The sequence below is a fragment of the Heptranchias perlo genome, unplaced genomic scaffold (genome assembly GCF_035084215.1).
Source record: "Heptranchias perlo isolate sHepPer1 unplaced genomic scaffold, sHepPer1.hap1 HAP1_SCAFFOLD_182, whole genome shotgun sequence".
Taxonomy (NCBI): domain Eukaryota; kingdom Metazoa; phylum Chordata; class Chondrichthyes; order Hexanchiformes; family Hexanchidae; genus Heptranchias; species Heptranchias perlo.
The window spans coordinates 519,102-542,695 of NW_027139099.1; the positions used below are offsets into that span (position 1 = coordinate 519,102).

A 23,594-nucleotide genomic window follows, 5' to 3' on the forward strand; every position below is an offset into this window, starting at 1 on the left:
GCCAGATGGCCTATTTCTGTGCTGTAAATTCGATGTCATTCTGTCTGTGTATCACTGAAATACCTATGCACCTGGCTCTATCTGAGATGCTCCATCCCAGGTAATAGCTAATCTAACAATATCGGGGATATCATTTAAAATTGAGATATCAGGAGTATTTGGGGATGTCAGGCAAGAGCAATAATTAGCAACTTGCACTGAAAATGTGCGTTTCATGCAGATAAGCATCCCAAGATGTCAGGAAAATGAATGCTGAACCAAAGGAAGAGAAATTTGGAGTGGTGACCAGATGCTTAGACTAAGAAGGGGGTTTTAAGGAAGTTCTTAAAGGAGGGGATGGGGAGTGATAGAGGGTTTATGGAGGGAATTCCAGAGACTGGGGTCCAGGCAGCTGAAGGTACGGCTGGCAATGGACCAGAGGCATTTGAGGAGCAAGCTGTTTGTGGATGGCTGCAGAGGTTGAGGAGAACAAAGAGGGATATTGTAACAAAGTCTAAAAATGCCACTCGGGGGAGGCCGTGGCGAGCGTGCGGAGGAGATTTACTAGAATGGTACCAGGGAAGAGGGACTTCAGTTATGTGGAGAGACTGGAGAAGCTGGGATTGTTCTCCTTGGAGCAGAGAAGGTTAAGGGAAGGTTTAATCGAGGTGTTCAAAATTATGGGTTTTTGATAGAGTTGATGGGGAGAAACAGTTTCCAGTGGCAGGGGGGATCGGTAACCAGAGGACATCGATTTAAGATAATTAGCAAAAGAACCAGAGACGACATGAGATTTTTTTTAGGCAGCGAGTTGTTATGTTCGGGAACGCGCTGCCTGAAAGGGCGGTGGAAGCAGATTCAATAGTAACTTTCAAAAGAGAAATGGATAATTACCTGAAAAGGAGGAATTTGCTGGTCTCTGGGGACAGTGCAGGGTAGTGGGACTAATTGGATAGCTCTTTTAAAGAGCCGGCATGATAGGCAGAATGTCCTCCTGTGCTGCATTATTCTATAACTTCCGTTCAGGCTTTTTCAGTACAGTGTGGCAGATGAGAAACCTGATTGGTGGGATTCTCACAGGGAGTTACGGGAGAAATGAGCACAGACTTCACGGTGATGAAGGGTTGGAGATGGGACACGGTGGGCTTTGAGGGAGGAGAATTAGGCACGTGGAGTAAGTTACCAGCAAAGACCTTTGAAGCAAATACTTACTAGGATCAAAAGGCAATATGATGCATTTCTGTAGAGAAGGGGGTTTGAGGGACATGTTGAGATCAACCAAAAAATTGGTGGCTTATTGATGGAAATTCCTCTTCGTGTCCCTGAAGCCTCCTGTGCTATGCATTGGATATGATGATGTGTTCTGCTTACAGATTCTACGTGTACTGGGGGAAAGTGCGATCGCCGTACGAACAAAGGCCATGAAGTGTCTGTCTGAGGTAGTTGCTGTGGATCCCAGCATTCTTGCAAGGGTAACAGTTTATTTTTCTTGGGCTAACATTGCATTTCCTCTGTAGAATTGTGTTTACAGAGAACATCTTCAAGGACCCGATTTGCTGTGTTTTAAATCTCCAATGAAAATTCAAAGTAAACTTTCCAATGTACAGACTGGAAAATCAGGAAGCTACTTTCCAAAATGAAACGGAATGATCCCCAATGGCCCTCAGTGTAGTGGGTCAGAGAGCAGACACTACCACATGTATTTCTGATTCTCTTGCATCACTTCCATTGTATAATGTTGAGGTTTCTTGGTGCTTTTGCTGCTGAGTCTCACAGTAGAGCCGTTGTGTGTTTTCCTTACAGCTGGACATGCAACGTGGGGTCCATGGGCGACTGATGGACAATTCCACAAGTGTGCGTGAAGCGGCCGTGGAGTTACTGGGTCGCTTTGTGCTGAGCCGACCACAGCTCACGGAGCAGTATTATGACATGCTGATCGAGAGGATACTGGTACGTCTGTTTCCCAGCTGCTACAGGGACCCATCCCGACACAAGAAAGATAGGCTGCCAACGTTGTGAGTTAAGATTGAGCAGCACAATAGGCTGGAGGTGATTGAAATGAGCGCACAGGTTTTGTAAAGTTAACCTTGGCAATGCCGAAAGCTAACAGTTGGTGCCAGGAGCCCCAAAAGAGCCTTCCTGTGGCTGAGTAACACTTGCCGGTAATCATGGTTACACTAGAAAAGGATGCAAATTCACAACAGGCCAGTTAACGCCTGCAGGTTAACATTCCAGGGAGAACCTTTCGTCTGACTTCTCCCTTCACAGATGCAATCTTACCTGCTGTGTATTTTCAGCATTTGCAGTTTTTTTCTTCTTTGTAATGGTCACACCGGTAATGTTTAAACTCCTGAGTACACAAAGCAAGTGTTTGCCCAGAGACAGTAGTGGGCGAAGCTGTCTTTTTAGGTTGATGCAGAATGTTGAGTTGTTCTCCTGACGTACTGTATATCCTTGAATATGAACTTTAACAGTTAGGTTAAAGAATCATAGAAAGGTTACAGTACAGAAGGAGGCCATTTGGCCCATCAAGCCCATGCCAGCTCTTTGTAAGAGCTATCCTGTTAGTCCACTCCCGCTCTTTCTCCGTAGCCCTGCAAATTTTTTCCCTTCAAGTATTTATCCAATTCCTTTTTGAAAGCCATGATTGAATCTGCTTCCACCATCCTTTCAGGCAGTGCATTCCAGATCCTAACCACTCGCTGCGTCAAAAGTTTTTCCTCATGTCACCTTTGGTTCTTTTGCCAATCACCTTAAATCTGTGTCCTCTGGTTCTTCACCCTTCCGCCAATGGGAACAGTTTCTCTCTATCTAGAGCCTTCATGATTTTGAATACCTCTATCAAATCTCCTCTTAACCTTCTCTGCTCTAAGGAGAACAACCCCAGCTTCTCCAGTCTATCCACGTAATTTAAGTCCCTCATCCCTGGAACCATTTGAGTAAATCTTTTCTGCACCCTCTAAGACCTTCACATCCTTCCTAAAATGCGGTGCCCACAACTGGACACAATACTCCACTTATGGCCAAACCAGTGTTTTATAAAGTTCATCATAACTTCCTTACTTTTGTACTCTATGCCGCTATTTATAAATGTAAGGAGTCGCACAACACCAGGTTATAGTCCAACAGCTTTATTTGAAATCACAAGCTTTCGGAGCTTTGCTCCTTCGTCAGGTGAAGGTGGCAGGACAGGTTCAGAAAGCGGTTGAAAAAGAATATGGGAACATCACCTGACGAAGGAGGAAAGCTCCGAAAGCTTGTGATTTCAAATAAAGCTGTTGGACTATAACCTGGTGTTGTAAGACTCCTTACATTTGTCCACCCCAGTCCATCACCGGCATCTCCACATCATGGCTATTTATAAAGCCCAGGCTCCCATATTCTTTTTTAACCGCTTTCTGAACCTGTCCTGCCACCTTCAAAGATTTGTGTACATATACCCCCCAGATCGCTCTGTTCCTGCACCCCCTTTAGAGTTGTACCATTTAGTTTATATTGCCTCTCCTCGTTCTTCCTGCCAAAATGTACCACTTCGCACTTCTGTGAGTTAAATTTCATTAAATTTCGTCTGCCGTATGTCTGCCCATTCCACTAGCCTGTCTATGTCCCCTTGAAGTCTAACACTATCCTCCTCACTATTTACTACACTTCCAAGTTTTTTGTCATCTGCAAATTTGGAAATTGTGCCCTGTACACCCAAGTGACCATCATTTTCCAATCCTCCCTGGCTATAGGCGTGGTGCCGGAGGATTGGAGGACTGCTAACGTTGTTTAAAAAGCGAGAAAGGGATAGACCAAGTAATTATAGGCCAGTGAGTCTAACCTTGATGGTGGGCAAATTATTGGAATCATTTCTGAGGGACAGGATTAATAGTCATTTAGAAAGGCACTGGTTAATCAAGGACAGTCAGCATGGATTTGTTAAAGGAAGGTCGTGTCTGACGAACTTCATTGAATTTTTTGAGCAGGTAACAAGGAGGGCTGATGAGGGTAGTGTGTTTGATGTTGTCTACGTGGATTTTAGCAAGGCTTTTGACAAGGTCTCACATGGCAGACTGGTCAAAAAAGTAAAAGCCCATGGGATCCAAGGGAAAGTGGCTAGTTGGATCCAAAATTGTCTCAGTGGCAGGAAGCAAAGGATAATGGTTGACAGGTGGCTTTGGGACTCCAAGGCTGTTTCCAGTGTGGTCCCGAAGGATCATAACTAGGTCCCTTGCTTTTGTGATATATATTAATGATTTAGACTTGATCAAGCCCCCCACATTCAAGAAGTTTGCAGATGATACAAAAATTGTCCATGTGGGGAGGAAAGCTGTAGCCTGCAGGAAGATATCAATGGACGGGTCAGGTGGGCAGAAAAGTGGCAAATGGAATTCAATCCAGAGGAGTGTGAGGTAATGCATTTGGGGAGGGCAAACAAGGCACGGGGAATACACAATAAATGGGAGGATACTAAAAGGTTTAGAGGAACAGAGGGACCTTGGAGTGCATGTCCACAGATCCTTGAAGGTAGCAGGACAGGTAGATAAGGTGGTTTAAAAAGGCATTCGGGTTACAGATTGCCATTTTGAAAATGACCTTTTTATCCCGACTCTTTGTTTTCTGTTAGTTAGCTAATTTTCAATCCATGCCAGTATATTACCCCCAATCCCATGTGCTTTAGTTTGGCACACTAACCTCTTATGTGGGACTTTATCAAAGGCCTTCTGAAAATCCAAATGCACCACATCCACTGGTTCTCCCTTTTCTATTCCACCAGTTACATCCTCAAAAAACTCCAGTAGGTTTGTCAAACACGATTTCCCTTTCATAAATCCATGTTGACTCTGCCTAATCAAGTTATGATTTTCTAAGTGCCCTGTTAGCATAGAAACATAAAAATAGGAGCAGGAGTAGGCCATTCAGCTCTTCGAGCCTGCTCCGCCATTCAATACAATCATGGCCGATCCTCTATCTCAATACCATATTCCCGCTCTCTCCCCATACCTTTTGGTGCCTTATGTGTCTAGAAATCTATCAATCTCCTTAAATATATTCAGTGACTTGCCCTCCACAGCCTTCTGTGGTAGAGAATTCCACAGGTTCACCACCCTCAGTGAAGAAATTTCTCCTCATCTCAGTCCTAAATGTCCTACCCTGTATCCTGAGACTGTGACCCCTCGTTCTGGACCCCCCCCAGCCAGGGGAAACATCCTCCCTGCATCCAGTCTGTCTCGCCCTGTCAGAATTTTATATATTTCAATGAGATCCCCTCTCATTCTTCTAAACTCGAGTGAATACAGGCCTGGTCGACCCAATCTCTCCTCATACGACAATCCTGCCATCCCAGGAATCAGTCTGGTGAACCTTCTCTGCACTCCCTCTATGGCAAGTATATCCTGAGGTAAGGAGACCAAAACTGCGCACAATACTCCAGGTGTGGTCTCACCAAGGCCTTGCATAACTGCAGTAAGACATCCCTGCTCCTGTATTCAAATCCTCTTGCAATGAAAGCCAACATACCATTTGCCTTCCTAACTGCTTGCTGCACCTGCATGTTTACTTTCAGTGACTGGTATACAAGGACACCCAGGTCCCTTTGTACATCAACATTTCCCAATCTATCACCATTTAAATAATACTCTGCCTTTCTGTTTTTCCTTCCGAAGTGGATAACTTCACATTTATCCACATTATACTGCATCTGCCATGTATTTGCCCACTCACTCAACTTGTCCAAATCTCCTTGAAGCCTCTTTGCATCCTCCTCAAAACTCACGATCCCACCTAGTTTTGTGTCGTCAGCCAACTTGCAAATGTTACATTTGGTTCCCTCACCCAAATCATTGATATATATTGTGAATAGCTGGGGCCCAAGCACTGATCCCTGCGGTACCCACTAGTCACTGCCTGTCACCCCGAAAAAGATCCATTTATTCCTACTCTCTGTTTCCTGTCTGTTAACCAATTCTCAATCCATGCCAGTATATTCCCCCCAATCCCATGTACTTTAATTTTGCACACTAACCTCTTATGTGGGACTTTTATCAAAGGCCTTCTGAAAATCCAAATAAACCACATCCACTGGTTCTCCCTTATCTATTCTACCAGTTACATCCTCAAAAAACTCCAGTAGGTTTGTCAAACATGATTTCCCTTTCATAAATCCATGCTGACTTTGTCTAATCCTGTTGATATTTTCTAAGTGTGCTGTTATCACATCCTTTATAATTGACTCTAGCATTTTCCCGACTACTGATGTTAGGCTAACGGATCTGTAATTCCCTGTTTTCTCTCTCCCTCCTTTTTTAAATAGTGGGGTTACATTTGCCACCCTCCGATCTGCAGGAAACATTCCATAATCTATAGAATTTTGGAAGATGACAGCTAATGCATCCACTATTTCCATGGCTACCTCTCTTAATACTCTGGGATGCAGATTATCAGGCCCGGGGGATTTATCAGCTTTCAGTCCCATTAATTTCTCCAGCACTTGTTTTTCACTAATACTAATTTCCTTTAATTCCTCCTTCTCACTGGTCCCTTGGTTCCCTAGCATTTCTGGGAAGTTATTTGTGTCCTCTTCCATAAAGACAGAACCCAAGTATTTGTTTAATTGCTCTGCCATTTCCTTGTTCCCCATTATAAATTCTCCCGTTTCTGACTGTAAGGAACCTACATTTGTCTTCATTAATCTTTTTCTTTTTACATACTTGAAGAAGCTTTTACAGTCCACTTTTATGTTCCCTGCAAGTTTACACTCATACTCTATTTTTCCCCTCTTCATCAATCTCTTGGTCCTTTTTTGCTGAATGCGAAACTGCTCCCAATCCTCAGGCTTGCTACTTTTTCTGGCAACTTTATATGATTCCTCTTTGGATCTAATACTATCCTTAATTTCTTTTGTTAGCCATGGTTGGGCCGCGGACATATGAGGAGAGGTTGAGTAGATTGGGACTCTACTCATTGGAGTTCAGAAGAATGAGAGGCGATCTTATTGAAACATATAAGATTGTGAAGGGTCTTGATCGGGTGGATGCAGTAAGGATGTTCCCAAAGATGGGTGAAACTAGAACTAGGGGGCATAATCTTAGAATAAGGGGCTGCTCTTTCAAAACTGAGATGAGGAGAAACTTCTTCACTCAGAGGGTGGTCGGTCTGTGGAATTTGCTGCCCCAGGAAGCTGTGGAAGCTACATCATTAGATAAATTTAAAACAGAAATAGACAGTTTCCTAGAAGTAAAGGGAATTAGGGGTTATGGGGAGCGGGCAGGAAATTGGACATGAAGCTGAGTTCGGATCGGTCAATGCCCTGTGGGTGGCGGAGAGGGCCCAGGGGCTATGTGGCCGGGTCCTGCTCCGACTTCTTGTGTTCTTTAGATTTGTGGTTGGGATCAGATCAGCCATGATCTTATTGAATGGCGGAGCAGGCTCGAGGGGCCGATTGGCCTACTCCTGCTCCAATTTCTTATGTTCTTATGTTCTTATTTCCTTTTGTGTTTTACACCAGAAAGGAATGTATAGAATCATAGAATCATAGAAGTTACAACATGGAAACAGGCCCTTCGGCCCAACATGTCCATGTCGCCCAGTTTATACCACTAAGCTAGTCCCAATTGCCTGCACTTGGCCCATATCCCTCGATACCCATCTTACCCATGTAACTGTCCAAATGCTTTTTAAAAGACAAAATTGTACCCGCCTCTACTACTGCCTCTGGCAGCTCGTTCCAGACACTCACCACCCTTTGAGTGAAAAAATTGCCCCTCTGGACCCTTTTGTATCTCTCCCCTCTCACCTTAAATCTATGCCCCCTCGTTATAGACTCCCCTACCTTTGGGAAAAGATTTTGACTATCGACCTTATCTATGCCCCTCATTATTTTATAGACTTCTATAAGATCACCCCTTAACCTCCTACTCTCCAGGGAAAAAAGTCCCGGTCTGTCTAACCTCTCCCTGTAAGTCAAACCATCAAGTCCCGGTAGCATCCTCGTAAATCTTTTCTGCACTCTTTCTAGGTTAATAATATCCTTTCTATAATAGGGTGACCAGAACTGTACACAGTACTCCAAGTGTGGCCTCACCAATGCCCTGTACAACTTCAACAAGACATCCCAACTCCTGCATTCAATGTTCTGACCAATGAAACCAAGCATGCCGAATGCCTTCTTCACCACCCTATCCACCTGTGACTCCACTTTCAAGGAGCTATGAATCTGTACTCCTAGATCTCTTTGTTCTATAACTCTCCCCAACGCCCTACCATTAACGGAGTAGGTCCTGGCCCGATTCGATCTACCAAAATGCATCACCTCACATTTATCTAAATTAAACTCCATCTGCCATTCATCGGCCCACTGGCCCAATTGATCAAGATCCCGTTGCAATCCCAGATAACCTTCTTCACTGTCCACAATGCCACCAATCTTGGTGTCATCTGCAAACTTACTAACCATGCCTCCTAAATTCTCATCCAAATCATTAATATAAATAACAAATAACAGCGGACCCAGCACCGATCCCTGAGGCACACCGCTGGACACAGGCATCCAGTTTGAAAAACAACCCTCGACAACCACCCTCTGTCTTCTGTCGTCAAGCCAATTTTGTATCCAATTGGCTACCTCACCTTGGATCCCATGAGATTTAACCTTATGTAACAACCTACCATGCGGTACCTTGTCAAATGCTTTGCTGAAGTCCATGTAGACCACGTCTACTGCACAGCCCTCATCTATCTTCTTGGTTACCCCTTCAAAAAACTCAATCAAATTCGTGAGACATGATTTTCCTCTCACAAAACCATGCTGACTGTTCCTAATTAGTCCCTGCCTCTCCAAATGCCTGTAGATCCTGTCCCTCAGAATACCCTCTAACAACTTGCCCACTACAGATGTCAGGCTCACTGGTCTGTAGTTCCCAGGCTTTTCCCTGCCGCCCTTCTTAAACAAAGGCACAACATTTGCTACCCTCCAATCTTCAGGCACCTCACCTGTAGCGGTGGATGATTCAAATATCTCTGCTAGGGGACCCGCAATTTCCTCCCTAACCTCCCATAACGTCCTGGGATACATTTCATCAGGTCCCGGAGATTTATCTACCTTGATGCGCGTTAAGACTTCCAGCACCTCCCTCTCTGTAATATGTACACTCCTCAAGACATCACTATTTATTTCCCCAAGTTCCCTAACACCCATGCCTTTCTCAACCGTAAATACCGATGTGAAATATTCATTCAGGATCTCACCCATTTCTTGTGGTTCCGCACATAGATGACCTTGTTGATCCTTAAGAGGCCCTACTCTCTCCCTAGTTACCCTTTTGCCCTTTATGTATTTGTAGAAGCTCTTTGGATTCACCTTTGCCTGATCTGCCAAAGCAATCTCATGTCCCCTTTTTGCCCTCCTGATTTCTCTCTTAACTCTACTCCGGCAATCTCTATACTCTTCAAGGGATCCACTTGATCCCAGCTGCCTATGCATGTCATATGCCTCCTTCTTCTTTTTGACAGGGAGAGGTTAGACAGACTGGGACTTTATTCCCTGGAGAGTAGGAGGTTAAGGGGTGATCTTATAGAAGTCTATAAAATAATGAGGGGCATAGATAAGGTCGATAGTCAAAATCTTTTCCCAAAGGCAGGGGAGTCTATAACGAGGGGGCACAGATTTAAGGTGAGAGGGGAGAGATACAAAAGGATCCAGAGGGGCAATTTTTTCACTCAAAGGGTGGTGAGTGTCTGGAACGAGCTGCCAGAGGCAGTAGTAGAGGCGGGTACAATTTTGTCTTTTAAAAAGCATTTGGACAGTTACATGGGGAAGATGGGTATCGAGGGATATGGGCCAAGTGCAGGCAATTGGGACTAGCTTAGTGGTATAAACTGGGCGACATGGACATGTTGGGCCGAAGGGCCTGTTTCCATGTTGTAACTTCTATGATTCTATGATTCTATGACTAGTTGCTCAATCTCCCGAGTCATCCAAGGTTCCCTACTTCTACCAGCCTTGCCCTTCACTTTATAAGGAATGTGCTTACCCTGAACCCTGGTTAACACACTTTTGAAAGCCTCCCACTTACCAGACGTCCCTTTGCCTGCCAACAGACTCTCCCAATCAACTTCTGAAAGTTCCTGTCTAATACCATCAAAATTGGCCTTTCCCCAATTTAGAATTTTAACTTTTGGGCCAGACCTATCCTTCTCCATAGCTATCTTAAAACTAATGGAATTATGATCACTTGTCCCAAAGTGATCCCTCACCAACACTTCTGTCACCTGCCCTTCCTTATTTCCCAAGAGGAGGTCAAGTTTTGCCCCCTCTCTAGTCGGGCCATCCACATACTGACTGAGAAATTCCTCCTGAATACACTCAACAAATTTCTCTCCATCCAAGCCCCTAATGCTATGGCTGTCCCAGTCAATGTTGGGAAAGTTAAAGTCCCCTACTATTACCACCCTATTTTTCTTGCAGCAGTCTGTAATCTCCTTACATATTTGCTCCTCAATTTCCCGTTGACTATTTGGGGGTCTGTAGTACAATCCTATCAAAGTGATCTCTCCCTTCTTATTTTTCAGTTCTACCCATATAGACTCAGTGGGCGAACCCTCGGATATATCCCCTCTCACTACTGCCGTGATGTTCTCCCTAATCAAGAACGCAACTCCCCCTCCTCTCTTACCTCCTGCTCTATCTTTCCTATAGCATCTGTACCCTGGAACATTGAGCTGCCAGTCCTGCCCCTCCCTTAGCCATGTTTCAGTAATAGCTATAACATCCCAGTCCCATGTACCCATCCATGCCCTGAGTTCATCTGCCTTGCCCATCAGACTTCTTGCATTGAAATAAATGCAGTTTAATCTAGACTTCCCTTGGTCTTTGCCCTGCTTTCTCAGACCATCTGTCCGGTCATGTTCTGTGCACTCTCCCTTACTGCCTTTTGTTTCTGTCACCATTTTATTTCCCACTGACTTCCTGCATCGGTTCCCATCCCCCTGCCACATTAGTTTAAACCCTCCCCAACAGCACTGGCAAACACTCCCCCTAGGACATTGGTTCCAGTCCTGCCCAGATGCAGACCGTCCAATTTGTACTGGTCCCACCTCCCCCAGAACCGGTTCCAATGGCCCAGGAATTTGAATCCCTCCCTCTTGCACCATCTCTCAAGCCACGTATTCATCTTAGCTATCCTGTCATTCCTACTCTGACTTGCCCGTGGCACTGGTAGCAATCCTGAGATTACTACCTGAGGTCCTATTCTTTAGTTTAACTCCTAACTCCCTAAATTCAGCTTGTAGGACCTCATCCTGTTTTTTACCTATATCGTTGGTGCCTATATGCACCACGACAACTGGCTGTTCACCCTCCCCCTCCAGAATGTCCTGCAGCCGCTCCGAGACATCCTTGACCCTTGCACCAGGGAGGCAACATACCATCCTGGAGTCTCGGTTGCGTCCGCAGAAACGCCTGTCTATTCCCCTTACAATCGAGTCCCCTATCACTATAGCTCTGCCACTCTTTTTCCTGCCCTCCTGTGCAGCAGAGCCAGCCACGGTGCCATGAACCTGGCCACTGCCACCTTCCCCTGGTGAGCCATCTCCCCCAACAGTATCCAAAACGGTATACCTGTTTTGGAGGGAGATGACCGCAGGGGACCCCTGCACTGCCTTCCTACTCTTCCTCTGTCTGTTGGTCACCCATTCACTATCTCCCTCAGTAATTTTTATCTGCGGTGTGACCAACTCACTGAACGTGCTATCCACGACTTTCTCAGCATCGCGGATGCTCCAAAGTGAGTCCATCCGCAGCTCCAGAGCCGTCAAGCAGTCAAACAATAGCTGCAGCTGGACACACTTCCCGCAGGTGAAGGAATCAGGGATACAGGAAGGAGCCCTGAATTCCCACATCTCACAAGAGGAACATGACACGGCTCTGGGATCTCCTGCCATGACTTAACCCTTAAGTTAGCTTAACAACAACTGCAATGTCAAGAGAAAAAAAAGGAAAGAAAAACTACTTACCACTCCCTTTAAGGAGTTTACTCCTTTAAATTGTTCTCAATTTAGAGAATGTTAACTACACTAGGGACCTTGATTCACTAAAAAATAAACGCTACTTCCTATAAGACCTGCAGACCTTCCCTTTCCTTTTCCTTCAGTTCCTGTCGATAAGTAGAAATACTCACCTGAACCTATTCACCAATCAGGTGCCTCCCCTGTGTCGTGTCCCGATCTGATTCCTGACGTCACTTCGAACTCGGTCGCAGCTCGGCTCGGCTCCTCTCAGCTGTTCTCAACGCTCTGAAATCCCGCCTTTTATCGGACGCTCCCTCAAATTAAATGAATCCCACCAATTTCACTTCAATTAAAAAGGTATACTCAAGGGCCCTTGCTGAACAGCAGTCCCCCACGACACAACAGAGACCAGAGAATCCACAAACTCTAACCTTAGACAAATTCAGCAGGAAAATACTCACCAGCCAATCACTTACCTCTTCCTTGGTGACGTCCCACTTGGATTACTTTTTGCTTCTTATTTATCTTGGGTCCAGGAGTTAAGTCCCTGTGATGTCGCACAGTAGTTGTCTCTTGTTGCAGGTCTGCTGCTGCTTTTATTCCACAATCTCAGTCTTCTACTCTCAGGTCCACTACCGCTCTGCAGGAAAAGCAAGGCAAAGCAGCACCTCCTTCCCCCACTTCACCAAACTCCCACACTTACCGAACTCTCAGCACACTGTGTTGTCCTCACACCGTGCTGTCCGCACTGACAGGCCCCTGTATTTCTACAGTTGAGACTCAGATGAGTCAGGCCTGCCCCACCTTCAGGGACCAAATTGAATCTAGCTAACCAATTAACTGTTGCAATTCATGCATTCGTTCCTTAAATGTTAGCCATTGCCTATCCACCGTCATGCCTTTTAATAAAGCTTCCCAATCTATCAGAGCCAACTCACTCCTCATACCTTCGTAGTTTCCTTTGTTTAGATTTAGGACCCCACTTCGTTAATAATGGATTCCAGCATTTTCCTGTGACCGATGTCAGGCTAACTGGCCTGTTGTTCTCTGTTTTCTCTCTCCCTCCTTTCTTGAATAGCGGGGTTACATTTGCTACCTTCCAATCCACTGGGACCGTTCTAGAATCTAGGGAATTTTGGAACGTCTCAACGAATGCATCCACTATCTTTGCAGCCACCTCTTATAACCCTCGTATGTAGGCCATCAGGTCCGGGGGATTTGTCGACTTTTCGTCCTATTAATTTCTCCAGAACTTTTTCTCTACTGGTATTAATTACTTTAAGTTCCTCATTCTCATTAGCCCCTTGATTCCCCACTATTTCTGGTATGCCTTTTGTGTCTGAAACCAGATACAAAATATTTGTTTACCGTCTCTGCCATTTCCTTATTCCCCATTATAATTTCTCCTGTCTTAGCCTCTAAGGGACTCTCATTTACTTTTGCTGCTACTCTTCCTTTTTACATACATGTAGAAGCTCTGACAACCTGTTTTTATATTTCTTGCTAGTTTATTCTCATTCTGTTTTCTCCCTTTTTATCAATTTTTTGGTCACCCTTTGCAGGTTTCTAAAACTCTCCCAATCCTCAGGCTTACTACTCTTCTTGGCAACATTTTAAGCCGCCTCTTTTAATCTAATACTATCCTTAACTTTTTTAGTTAGCCACGGGTGGATCACTTTTCCCGTGGAGTTTTTATTTCTCAATGGAATTATATTCGTTGAGAATATTGAAATATTTATTTAAATATTTGCCATTGCTTATCAACCATCATTCCCTTTAATTTGATTTCCTAATCTACCTTAGCCAACTCGCCTCTCATACCTATGTATTTGGCTTTATTTAAGTTTAAGACTAGTTTTGGACTTAAGTACATCACTCTCACACTCAATGTGAAATTCTATCAGATTATGATCACTCTTCCCTGGAGGATCCTTTACTGTGAGATTAGTAATTAACCCTGTCTCATTATTACACGACAAGATTTAAAAAGCCTGCTCCCTGTTTGGTTCCATGACGTATTGTTCTAGAAATCTGTCTTGAATACATTCCATGAACTCGTCCTCCAATGTACCTTTGCCAGTTTAATTTGCCCAGTCTATATGCAGATTAACGTCCCCCACGATTATTGCATTGCCTTTGTTACAAGCTGGTATTATTTCTTGATTGTCCAACGGTATAGCTACTATTAGGGGGCTTTTTAACTACTCCCACCAGTGTTTTCTGCCCCTTGTTATTTCTTACATACTGATTCTATTTCCTGATCTTCTGAGCCAAGATCCTTTCTCACTGCTGTCCTTTTATCATCCTTTATTATCAGGGCTATGCGCCCCCCACCCCGTTTTCATTTTTCCTGTCTTTTCATTAAGTCAAGTACCCTGGAATATTTTGTTTCTAACCTTGGTCACTCTGCAACCACGTCTCAGTAGTGGCTATTACATCAAACCCATTTATCTCTATTTGTGCCATTAATTCGTCTTTCTTTTTATGAATGCTCTGTATATTCCGATAAAGCGCTTTTAATTTCATATTTTTACCATTTTTCCCTGCTTTTATCTTATTTGCTGATGCACTATTACCGTTAAACACTCTGTCCCATCCTGTCACACTCTACTATCTTTACCCAAGTCACTTCACTGCTCTAGTGCCTTGACTTTTTTTCTTCAGATTTCTTAATTTCCTGTCACCTGACCCCCACCCTCCCCCCTTTTTTTTAATTTAAAGCCCTATTTACAGCCCTAGTTTTTTTTTATTCGTTCACGGGATGTGGGCGTCGCTGGAGAGGCCAGCATTTATTGCCCATCCCTAATTGCCCTTGAGAAGGTGGTGGTGAGCTGCCGTCTTGAACCGCTGCAGTCAGTGTGGTGAAGGTTCTCCCACAGTGCTGTTAGGAGGGGAGTTCCAGGATTTTGACCCAGCGAATATGAATTATTTGATTCGCCAGGACACTGGTCCCAGCCCGGTTTAAGTGGAGCCCGTCCCAACGGAACAGCTCCCTCTTTCCCCAGTACTGGTGCCAGTGCCCCATGAATCAAAACCCCTGTCTCCCACACCAATCTTTAAGCCACGCGTTTAACTCTCTGATCTGTTTGTCCCTGTGCCAATGTGCGCGTGGCTTAGATAGTGATCCAGAGATTATTACCTTTTGAGGTTCTGCTTATTAACTTAGATACTAGCTCCTCAAACTCCCTCAGCAGAACCTCATTCTTAGTTTTACTTATGTCGTTGGTTCCTACGTGGACCACAACAACTGAATCCTCCCCGTCTCCCTTTACCTTTGGGGAAAGAGAGGGTAGATTTGGGCAATGCAATTGATGTGTTGTATATGGATTTTCAAAAGGTGTTTGATAAAGTGCCGCACGGTAGGCTTATCATCAAGATTGCCACCAATGGGGAAAAAAGGGGACAGTAGCAACATGGATACAGAATTGGCTAAGGGACAGGAAACAGAGAGTAGTGGTGAACAGTTGTTTTTCGGACTGGAGGGAGGTGTACAGTGGTGTTCCCCAGGGGTCGGTGCTGGGACCACTGCTTTTTTTGATATATATTAATGATTTGGACTTGAGTGTACAGGGCACAATTTCAAAATTTGCAGATGACACAAGACTTGGAAGGGCAGTAAACAGTGAGGAGGATAGTGATAGACTTCAAGAGGATATAGACAGGCTGGTGGAATGGGCAGACACGTGGCAGATGAAATTTAACGCAGAAAAATGCAACATGATACATTTCGGTAGGAAGAACGAGGAGAGGCAATATAAACTAGAGGGCACAATTCTAATAGGGGTACAGGAACAGAGAGATCTGGGGGTATATGTGCACAAATCATTGAAGGTGGCAGGGCAGGTTGAGAAAGTGGTTAAAAAAGCATACGGGATCCTGGGCTTTATAAATAGAGGCATAGAGTACAAAGCAAGGAAGTCATGATGAACCTTTATAAAACACTGGTTCGACCACAACTGGAGTATTGTGTCCAGTTCTGGGCACCGCACTTTAGGAAAGTTGTGAAGGCCTTAGAGAGGGTGCAGAAGAGATTTACTAGAATGATTCCAGGGATGAGGGACTTCAGTTACGTGGATAGACTGGAGAAGCTGGGGTTGTTCTCCTTGGAACAGAGACGGTTAAGAGGAGATTTGATAGAAATGTTCAAAATCATGGGTCCAGACAGAGTAGATAGAGAGAAACTGTTCCCATTGGCGGAAGGGTCAAGAACTAGAGGACACAGATTGGCAAAAGAACCAAAAGTGACATGAGGAAAAACTTTTTTACCCAGCGAGTGGTTAGGATCTGGAATGCACTGCCCGAGGGGGTGGTGGAGGCAGATTCAATCATGGCCTTCGAAAGGGAACTGGATAAGTACTTGAAAGAAAAAAAAATGTGCAGGGAAAAGGGCGGGAGAGTGGGACTAGCTGGATTGTTCTTGAATCGAGCCGGTGCGGACTTGATGGGCCGAATGGCCTCCTTCCGGGCTGTAACCTTTCGATGATTCATACTCCAAGTTCTTTTCTGCCCTGTCACCGGGCAGACAACACAGCCTTCGAGACTCCCGGTCGCACCTGCAGAGAACTATTCTATACCTCTGTCTATACTATCCCCTACCACTACCACATTCATTTTTACTCCCCCCACTTGCATGGCCTCCTGTACCATGGTGCCGTGGTCAGTTTGCCCATCCTCCCTGCAGTCTTTGTTCTCATCTATACAGGTAGCAAGTTCCTCGTACCTGTTGAACAAGGGCTCCTCCATCACTGTATCCTGGATCCCCATACCTGCCTGACTCGCAGTCACATCCTCCTGTGCCTGACCACTGAACATCTCTAAACTACCAAATCTAAGGGGTGTCACTGCCCCCTGGATCAAAATGTCCAAAGTACCATTCTATGATTCTTTGGTGAGTTGGTTTACCGTACAGGTGGGAGCTGTTCCAGAGTCTATAGGGAATGGTCCCCACGTTATATTAGGAGTAAGTGATTTTAACAAGTCCTGCCTGCCTGGGAATTTACCCAGCTCTTGCCTTGCATTCTCAGAATTTGCCTCGTCCTTTAACAAGAAATCTCTTGCAGGACACTGGTATTAGTGTGAGAAAGAGGGTGATCAAGATTCTGCGCGACATCTGTATCGAGCAGCCGACCTTCTCCAAAGTGACTGAGATGTGTGTGAGAATGATTCGACGGGTCAATGATGAAGAGGGCATTAAGGTAAAGTCACACAGACTGCTGGCTTCAAGTCGACTCTGCCCAACTTCATGCGCATGAAAATGATGTTGGAGTTTACCTGGATGTTTACCTGTCACCCTGCTCTCGAGTGCAGAGCGTTACTGCAGCCTCTAAAGGAGGAACCTGCTTTATTTTATACAAGGTGGCAGATGCTGTCTGTATGACAAGCCACGGACGACACAAATCACACAGAACTGTGGACAGGCTGATCAAACTCAGACAAGAGGTTGTTGGGGGTGGGGGTCAGGGTCGGGGTTAATAGACTGGTCTGTGTCACAGGGCGGGGGGGGATTGCGGAGAAGTCGGGGTTAATAGACTGGTCTGTGTCACACGGGGGGGGGATAGAGGAGAGGTCGGGGTTAATAGACTGGTCTGTGTCACACGGCGGGGGTTGAGGAGAGGTCGGGGTTAATAGACTGGTCTGTGTCACACGGGGGGGGGATAGAGGAGAGGTCGGGGTTAATAGACTGGTCTGTGTCACACGGCGGGGGTTGAGGAGAGGTCGGGGTTAATAGACTGGTCTGTGTCACACGGCGGGGGTTGAGGAGAGGTCGGGGTTAATAGACTGGTCTGTGTCACACGGGGGGGGTTGAGGAGAGGTCGGGGTTAATAGACTGGTCTGTGTCACACGGGGGGGGTTGAGGAGAGGTCGGGGTTAATAGACTGGTCTGTGTCACACGGCGGGGGGGGATTGCGGAGAAGTCGGGGTTAATAGACTGGTCTGTGTCACACGGCGGGAGTTGAGGTGAGGTCGGGGTTAATAGACTGGTCTGTGTCACACGGGGGGGATTGAGGTGAGGTCGGGGTTAATAGACTGGTCTGTGTCACACGGCGGGAGTTGAGGTGAGGTCGGGGTTAATAGACTGGTCTGTGTCACACGGGGGGGATTGAGGTGAGGTCGGGGTTAATAGACTGGTCTGTGTCACACGGGGGGGGATTGAGGAGAGGTCGGGGTTAATAGACTGGTCTGTGTCACACGGCGGGGATTGAGGTGAGGTCGGGGTTAATAGACTGGTCTGTGTCACACGGGGGGGATTGAGGAGAGGTCGGGGTTAATAGACTGGTCTGTGTCACACGGGGGGGGTTGAGGAGAGGTCGGGGTTAATAGACTGGTCTGTGTCACACGGGGGGGGTTGAGGTGAGGTCGGGGTTAATAGACTGGTCTGTGTCACACGGGGGGGGGATTGAGGAGAGGTCGGGGTTAATAGACTGGTCTGTGTCACACGGCGGGGGTTGAGGTGAGGTCGGGGTTAATAGACTGGTCTGTGTCACACGGGGGGGGTTGAGGTGAGGTCGGGGTTAATAGACTGGTCTGTGTCACACGGGGGGGGGATTGAGGAGAGGTCGGGGTTAATAGACTGGTCTGTGTCACACGGGGGGGGTTGAGGAGAGGTCGGGGTTAATAGACTGGTCTGTGTCACACGGCGGGGATTGAGGAGAGGTCGGGGTTAATGGACTGGTCTGTGTCACACGGGGAGGGGATTGAGGAGAGGTCGGGGTTAATAGACTGGTCTGTGTCACACGGGGGGGATTGAGGAGAGGTCAGGGTTAATAGACTGGTCTGTGTCACACGGCGGGGGTTGAGGAGAGGTCGGGGTTAATAGACTGGTCTGTGTCACACGGGGGGGATTGAGGAGAGGTCAGGGTTAATAGACTGGTCTGTGTCACACGGCGGGGGTTGAGGAGAGGTCGGGGTTAATAGACTGGTCTGTGTCACACGGGGGGGATTGAGGAGAGGTCGGGGTTAATAGACTGGTCTGTGTCACACGGCGGGGGTTGAGGAGAGGTCGGGGTTAATAGACTGGTCTGTGTCACACGGGGGGGGTTGAGGTGAGGTCGGGGTTAATAGACTGGTCTGTGTCACACGGCGGGGATTGAGGAGAGGTCGGGGTTAATAGACTGGTCTGTGTCACACGGCGGGGGTTGAGGAGAGGTCGGGGTTAATAGACTGGTCTGTGTCACACGGCGGGGGTTGAGGAGAGGTCGGGGTTAATAGACTGGTCTGTGTCACACGGGGGGGGATTGAGGAGAGGTCGGGGTTAATAGACTGGTCTGTGTCACACGGGGAGGGGATTGAGGAGAGGTCGGGGTTAATAGACTGGTCTGTGTCACACGGGGGGGGGATTGAGGAGAGGTCGGGGTTAATAGACTGGTCTGTGTCACACGGCGGGGGTTGAGGAGAGGTCGGGGTTAATAGACTGGTCTGTGTCACACGGGGGGGATTGAGGAGAGGTCGGGGTTAATAGACTGGTCTGTGTCACACGGCGGGGGTTGAGGAGAGGTCGGGGTTAATAGACTGGTCTGTGTCACACGGGGGGGGGGATTGAGGAGAGGTCGGGGTTAATAGACTGGTCTGTGTCACACGGCGGGGGTTGAGGAGAGGTCGGGGTTAATAGACTGGTCTGTGTCACACGGGGGGGATTGAGGAGAGGTCGGGGTTAATAGACTGGTCTGTGTCACACGGCGGGGGTTGAGGAGAGGTCGGGGTTAATAGACTGGTCTGTGTCACACGGGGGATTGAGGTGAGATTGGGATTCAGACCCAAATGTTCGAGGGGGGCAGGTGAGGTGGAGGTTATTTTGTTAATACAATGGGCCAGACAGGGCAGGGGAGGCAGGTTAACTTCCCTGAAGGACATTAGTGAACCTGTTCACAATCCAGCAACTTTCATGATCAATTCCAAGTTCACCATGGTGGGATTTGAACTCTTGGCCTCTGGGTTGCTAGTCCCGTAGCATAAAGGGAGAAAAAGATAGACTGAGTAATTAGAGACCAGTCAGTCCAACCTCGGTGGTGGGCAAATTATTGGAATCAATTCTAAGGGACGGCATAAATCATCATTTAGAAAGGCACAAGTTAATCAAGGACAGTCAGCATGGATTTGTTACGGGAATGTCGTGTCTGACTAGCGGAACATTTGGATAAACAAAATTTAATAGGACAAAGTCAGCATGGCTTTATGAAGGGGAAGTCATGTCTGACAAATTTGCTTGAGTTCTTTGAGGATACAACGTACAGGGTGGATAAAGGGGAACCAGTAGACGTAGTGTATTTAGACTTCCAGAAGGCATTCGACAAGGTGCCACATAAAAGATTATTGCTCAAGATAAAGAATCACTGGATTGGGGGTAATATTCTGGCATGGGTGGAGGATTGGTTATCTAACAGGAAGCAGAGAGTTGGGATAAATGGTTCATTCTCGGACTGGCAACCAGTGGCCAGTGGTGTTCCGCAGGGGTCGGTGCTGGGTCCCCAACTCTTTACAATCTATATTAACGATTTGGAGGAGGGGACCGAGTGCAACATATCAAAATTTGCAGATGATACAAAGATGGGAGGGAAAGTGGAGAGTGAGGAGGACATAAAAAACCTACAAGGGGATATTGACAGGCTTGGTGAGTGGGCGGAGATTTGGCAGATGCAATACAATATTGGAAAATGTGAGGTTATGCACTTTGGCAGGAAAAATCAGAGAGCAAGTTATTATCTTAATGGCAAGAAACTGGAAAGTACTGCAGTACAAAGGGATCTGGGGGTCCTGGTGCAAGAAAATCAAAAATTAGTATGCAGGTGCAGCAGGTGATCAAGAAGGCCAACGGAATGTTGGCTTTTATTGCTGGGGGATAGAATATAAAAACAGGGAGGTATTGCTGCAGTTATATAAGGTATTGGTGAGACCGCACCTGGAATACTGCATACAGTTTTGGTGTCCACACTTAAGAAAAGACATACTTGCTCTCGAGGCAGTACAAAGAAGGTTCACTCGGTTAATCCCGGGGATGAGGGGGTGGACATATGAGGAGAGGTTGAGTAGATTGAGACTCTACTCATTGGAGTTCAGAAGAATGAGAGGCGATCTTATTGAAACATATAAGATTGCGAAGGGGCTTGATCGGGTGGATGCGGTGAGGATGTTCCCAAGGATGGGTGAAACCAGAACTAGGGGGCATAATCTTAGAATAAGGGGCTGCTCTTTCAAAACTGAGATGAGGAGAAACTTCTTCACTCAGAGGGGAGCAGGTCTGTGGAATTTGCTGCCCCAGGAAGCTGTGGAAGCTACATCATTAAATAAATTTAAAACAGAAATAGACAGTTTCCGAGAAGTAAAGGGAATTAGGGGTTATGGGGAGCGGGCAGGAAATTGGACATGAATTTAGATTTGAGGTTAGGATCAGATCAGCCATGATCTTATTGAATGGCGGAGCAGGCTCGAGGGTCCGATTGGCCTCCTCCTGCTCCTATTTCTTATGTTATGTTAACCTGATGGAATTTTTTGAGGTGGTAACAAGGAGGTTCACAGAAACATAGAAAATAGGAGTAAGAGTAGGCCATTTGGGCCTGTTGTGCCATTCAAAATGATCATGGCTGATCATCTAACTCAGTATCCTGTTCCCGCTTTTTCCCCATATCCCTTGATCCCTTTAGCATTAAGAAATATATCTATCTCCTTCTTGAATACATCCAATGACTTGGCCTCCACTGCCTTCTGTGGTAGAGAATTCCACAGGTTCACCACCCTCTGAGTGAAGAAATTTCTCCTCATCTCGGTTCTAAATGGCATTCCCTGTATCCTGAGACTGTGACCCCTGGTTCTGGACTCCCCAGCCATCGGGAACATCCTCCCTGCATCCAGTCTGTCTCCTCCTGTTAGAATTTTATATGTTTCGATGAGATCACCTCTCATTCTTCTAAACTCTAGTGAATATAGGCCTAGTCGACCCAATCTCTCCTCATACGTCAGTCCTGCCATCCCAGGAATCAGTCTAGTAAACCTTCGTTGCACTCCCTCCATGGCCAGGACATCCTCAGATCAGGAGACCAAAACTGTCCACAATACTCCAGATGTGGCCTCACCAAGGCTCCGTACAACTGCAGTAAGACATCCCTGCTCCTGTACTCAAATCCTCTTGCAATGAAGGCCAACATACCATTCGCCTTCCCAACTGCTTGCTGCACCTGAATGCTCGCTTTCAGCGACTGGTGTACAAGGACACCCAGGTCTCGATGCACCTCCCCTTTTCCAAATCTATCACCATTCAGATAATAATCTGCCTTTCTGTTTTTACAACCAAAGTTGATAACCTCACATTTATCTACATTATACTGCATCTGCCATGTTCTTGCCCACTCACCCAACTTGTCTAAATCACATTGGAGCTTCTTTACATCCTCCTCACAGCTCACATTCCACCCCAGCTTTGTGTCGTCTGCAAACTTGGAAATGTTACATTCAGTTCCCTCATCCAAGTCATTGATATATATTGTGAATAGCTGGGACCCAAGCACTGATCCCTGAGGTACCCCACTAGTCACTGCCTGCCGCCCGGAAAAAGATCCGCTTATTCCTACTCTCTGTTTCCTGTCTGTCAACCAATTCTCAATCCATGCCAGTATATTCCCCCCAATCCCATGTGCTTTAATTCTGCACACGAACCTCTTGTGTGGGACCTTCTGAAAATCCAAATACACCACATCCACTGGTTCTCACCTATCTATTCCACTGGTTACATCCTCAAAAAATTCCAGTAGATTTGTTAAGCATGATTTTCCTTTCATAAACCCATGCTGACTTTGTCCAATCCCGTTAATGCCTTCCAAGTGTTCTGTTATCACATCTTTTATAATAGACTCTAGCATTTTCCCCACTACTGGTGTTAGGCTAACTGGTCTTAATTCCCTGTTTTTTCTCCCTCTTGGGGTTACATTTGCCACCATCCAATCTGTGGGAACTGTTCCAGAGTCTATAGAATTTTGGAAGATGATCACCAATGCATCCACTATTTCCAGGGCCACTTCCTTTAGTACTCTGGGATGTTGATTATCACGCCCTGGGGATTTGTCAGCCTTCAGCCCCATTAATTTCCCGAGCACTATTTTTTTTTACTCATACTGGTTTCCTTCAGTTCCTCCCTCTCACTCGACCCTTGGTTCCCTAATATTTCCGGGAGGTTATTTGTGTCCTCCTTTGTGAAGACAGAACCAAAGTATGTGTTTAATTGTTCTGCCATTTCTTTGTTCCCCGTTATAATTTCCCCCATTTCTGACTGTAAGGGACCTACATTTGTCTTCAATAACCTTTTTCTCTTGACATATTTATAGAAGCTTTTACAGTCAGTTTTTATGTTCCCTGCTAGTTTACTCTCATACTCTATTTTTCCCCTCTTGATCAATCTCTTTGTCTTCCTTTGCTGAATTCTAAACTGCTCCCAATCCTCAGGCTTGCCGCTTTGTCTGGCAATTCTGTATGTCTCCTCTTTGGATCTAATACTATCCCTAAATTTCTTCTGTAAGCCACGGTTGAGCCACCTTTCCTGTTGTATTTTTGCACCAGACAGGAATGAATAATTGTTGTAATTCCTGCACACGTTCTTTAAATATTAGCCATTGCCTATCCACTGTCATCCCATTTAGTAA

The 23,594-nt window shown here is 46.1% G+C and overlaps 1 protein-coding gene across 1 annotated transcript in view; it reads left to right on the forward strand.

The window, feature by feature from the left end:
- The window catches only part of nipblb (NIPBL cohesin loading factor b), a 690,432-nt gene that overhangs the window by 478,713 nt on the left and 188,125 nt on the right, over nucleotides 1-23,594 (forward strand). Inside the window, exons 31-33 of the mRNA XM_067977852.1 lie at nucleotides 1,353-1,451; nucleotides 1,783-1,929; nucleotides 17,028-17,162. Of these exons, the coding sequence (XP_067833953.1) occupies nucleotides 1,353-1,451; nucleotides 1,783-1,929; nucleotides 17,028-17,162 (381 nt within the window). The remainder of the gene's footprint in view (nucleotides 1-1,352; nucleotides 1,452-1,782; nucleotides 1,930-17,027; nucleotides 17,163-23,594) is intronic.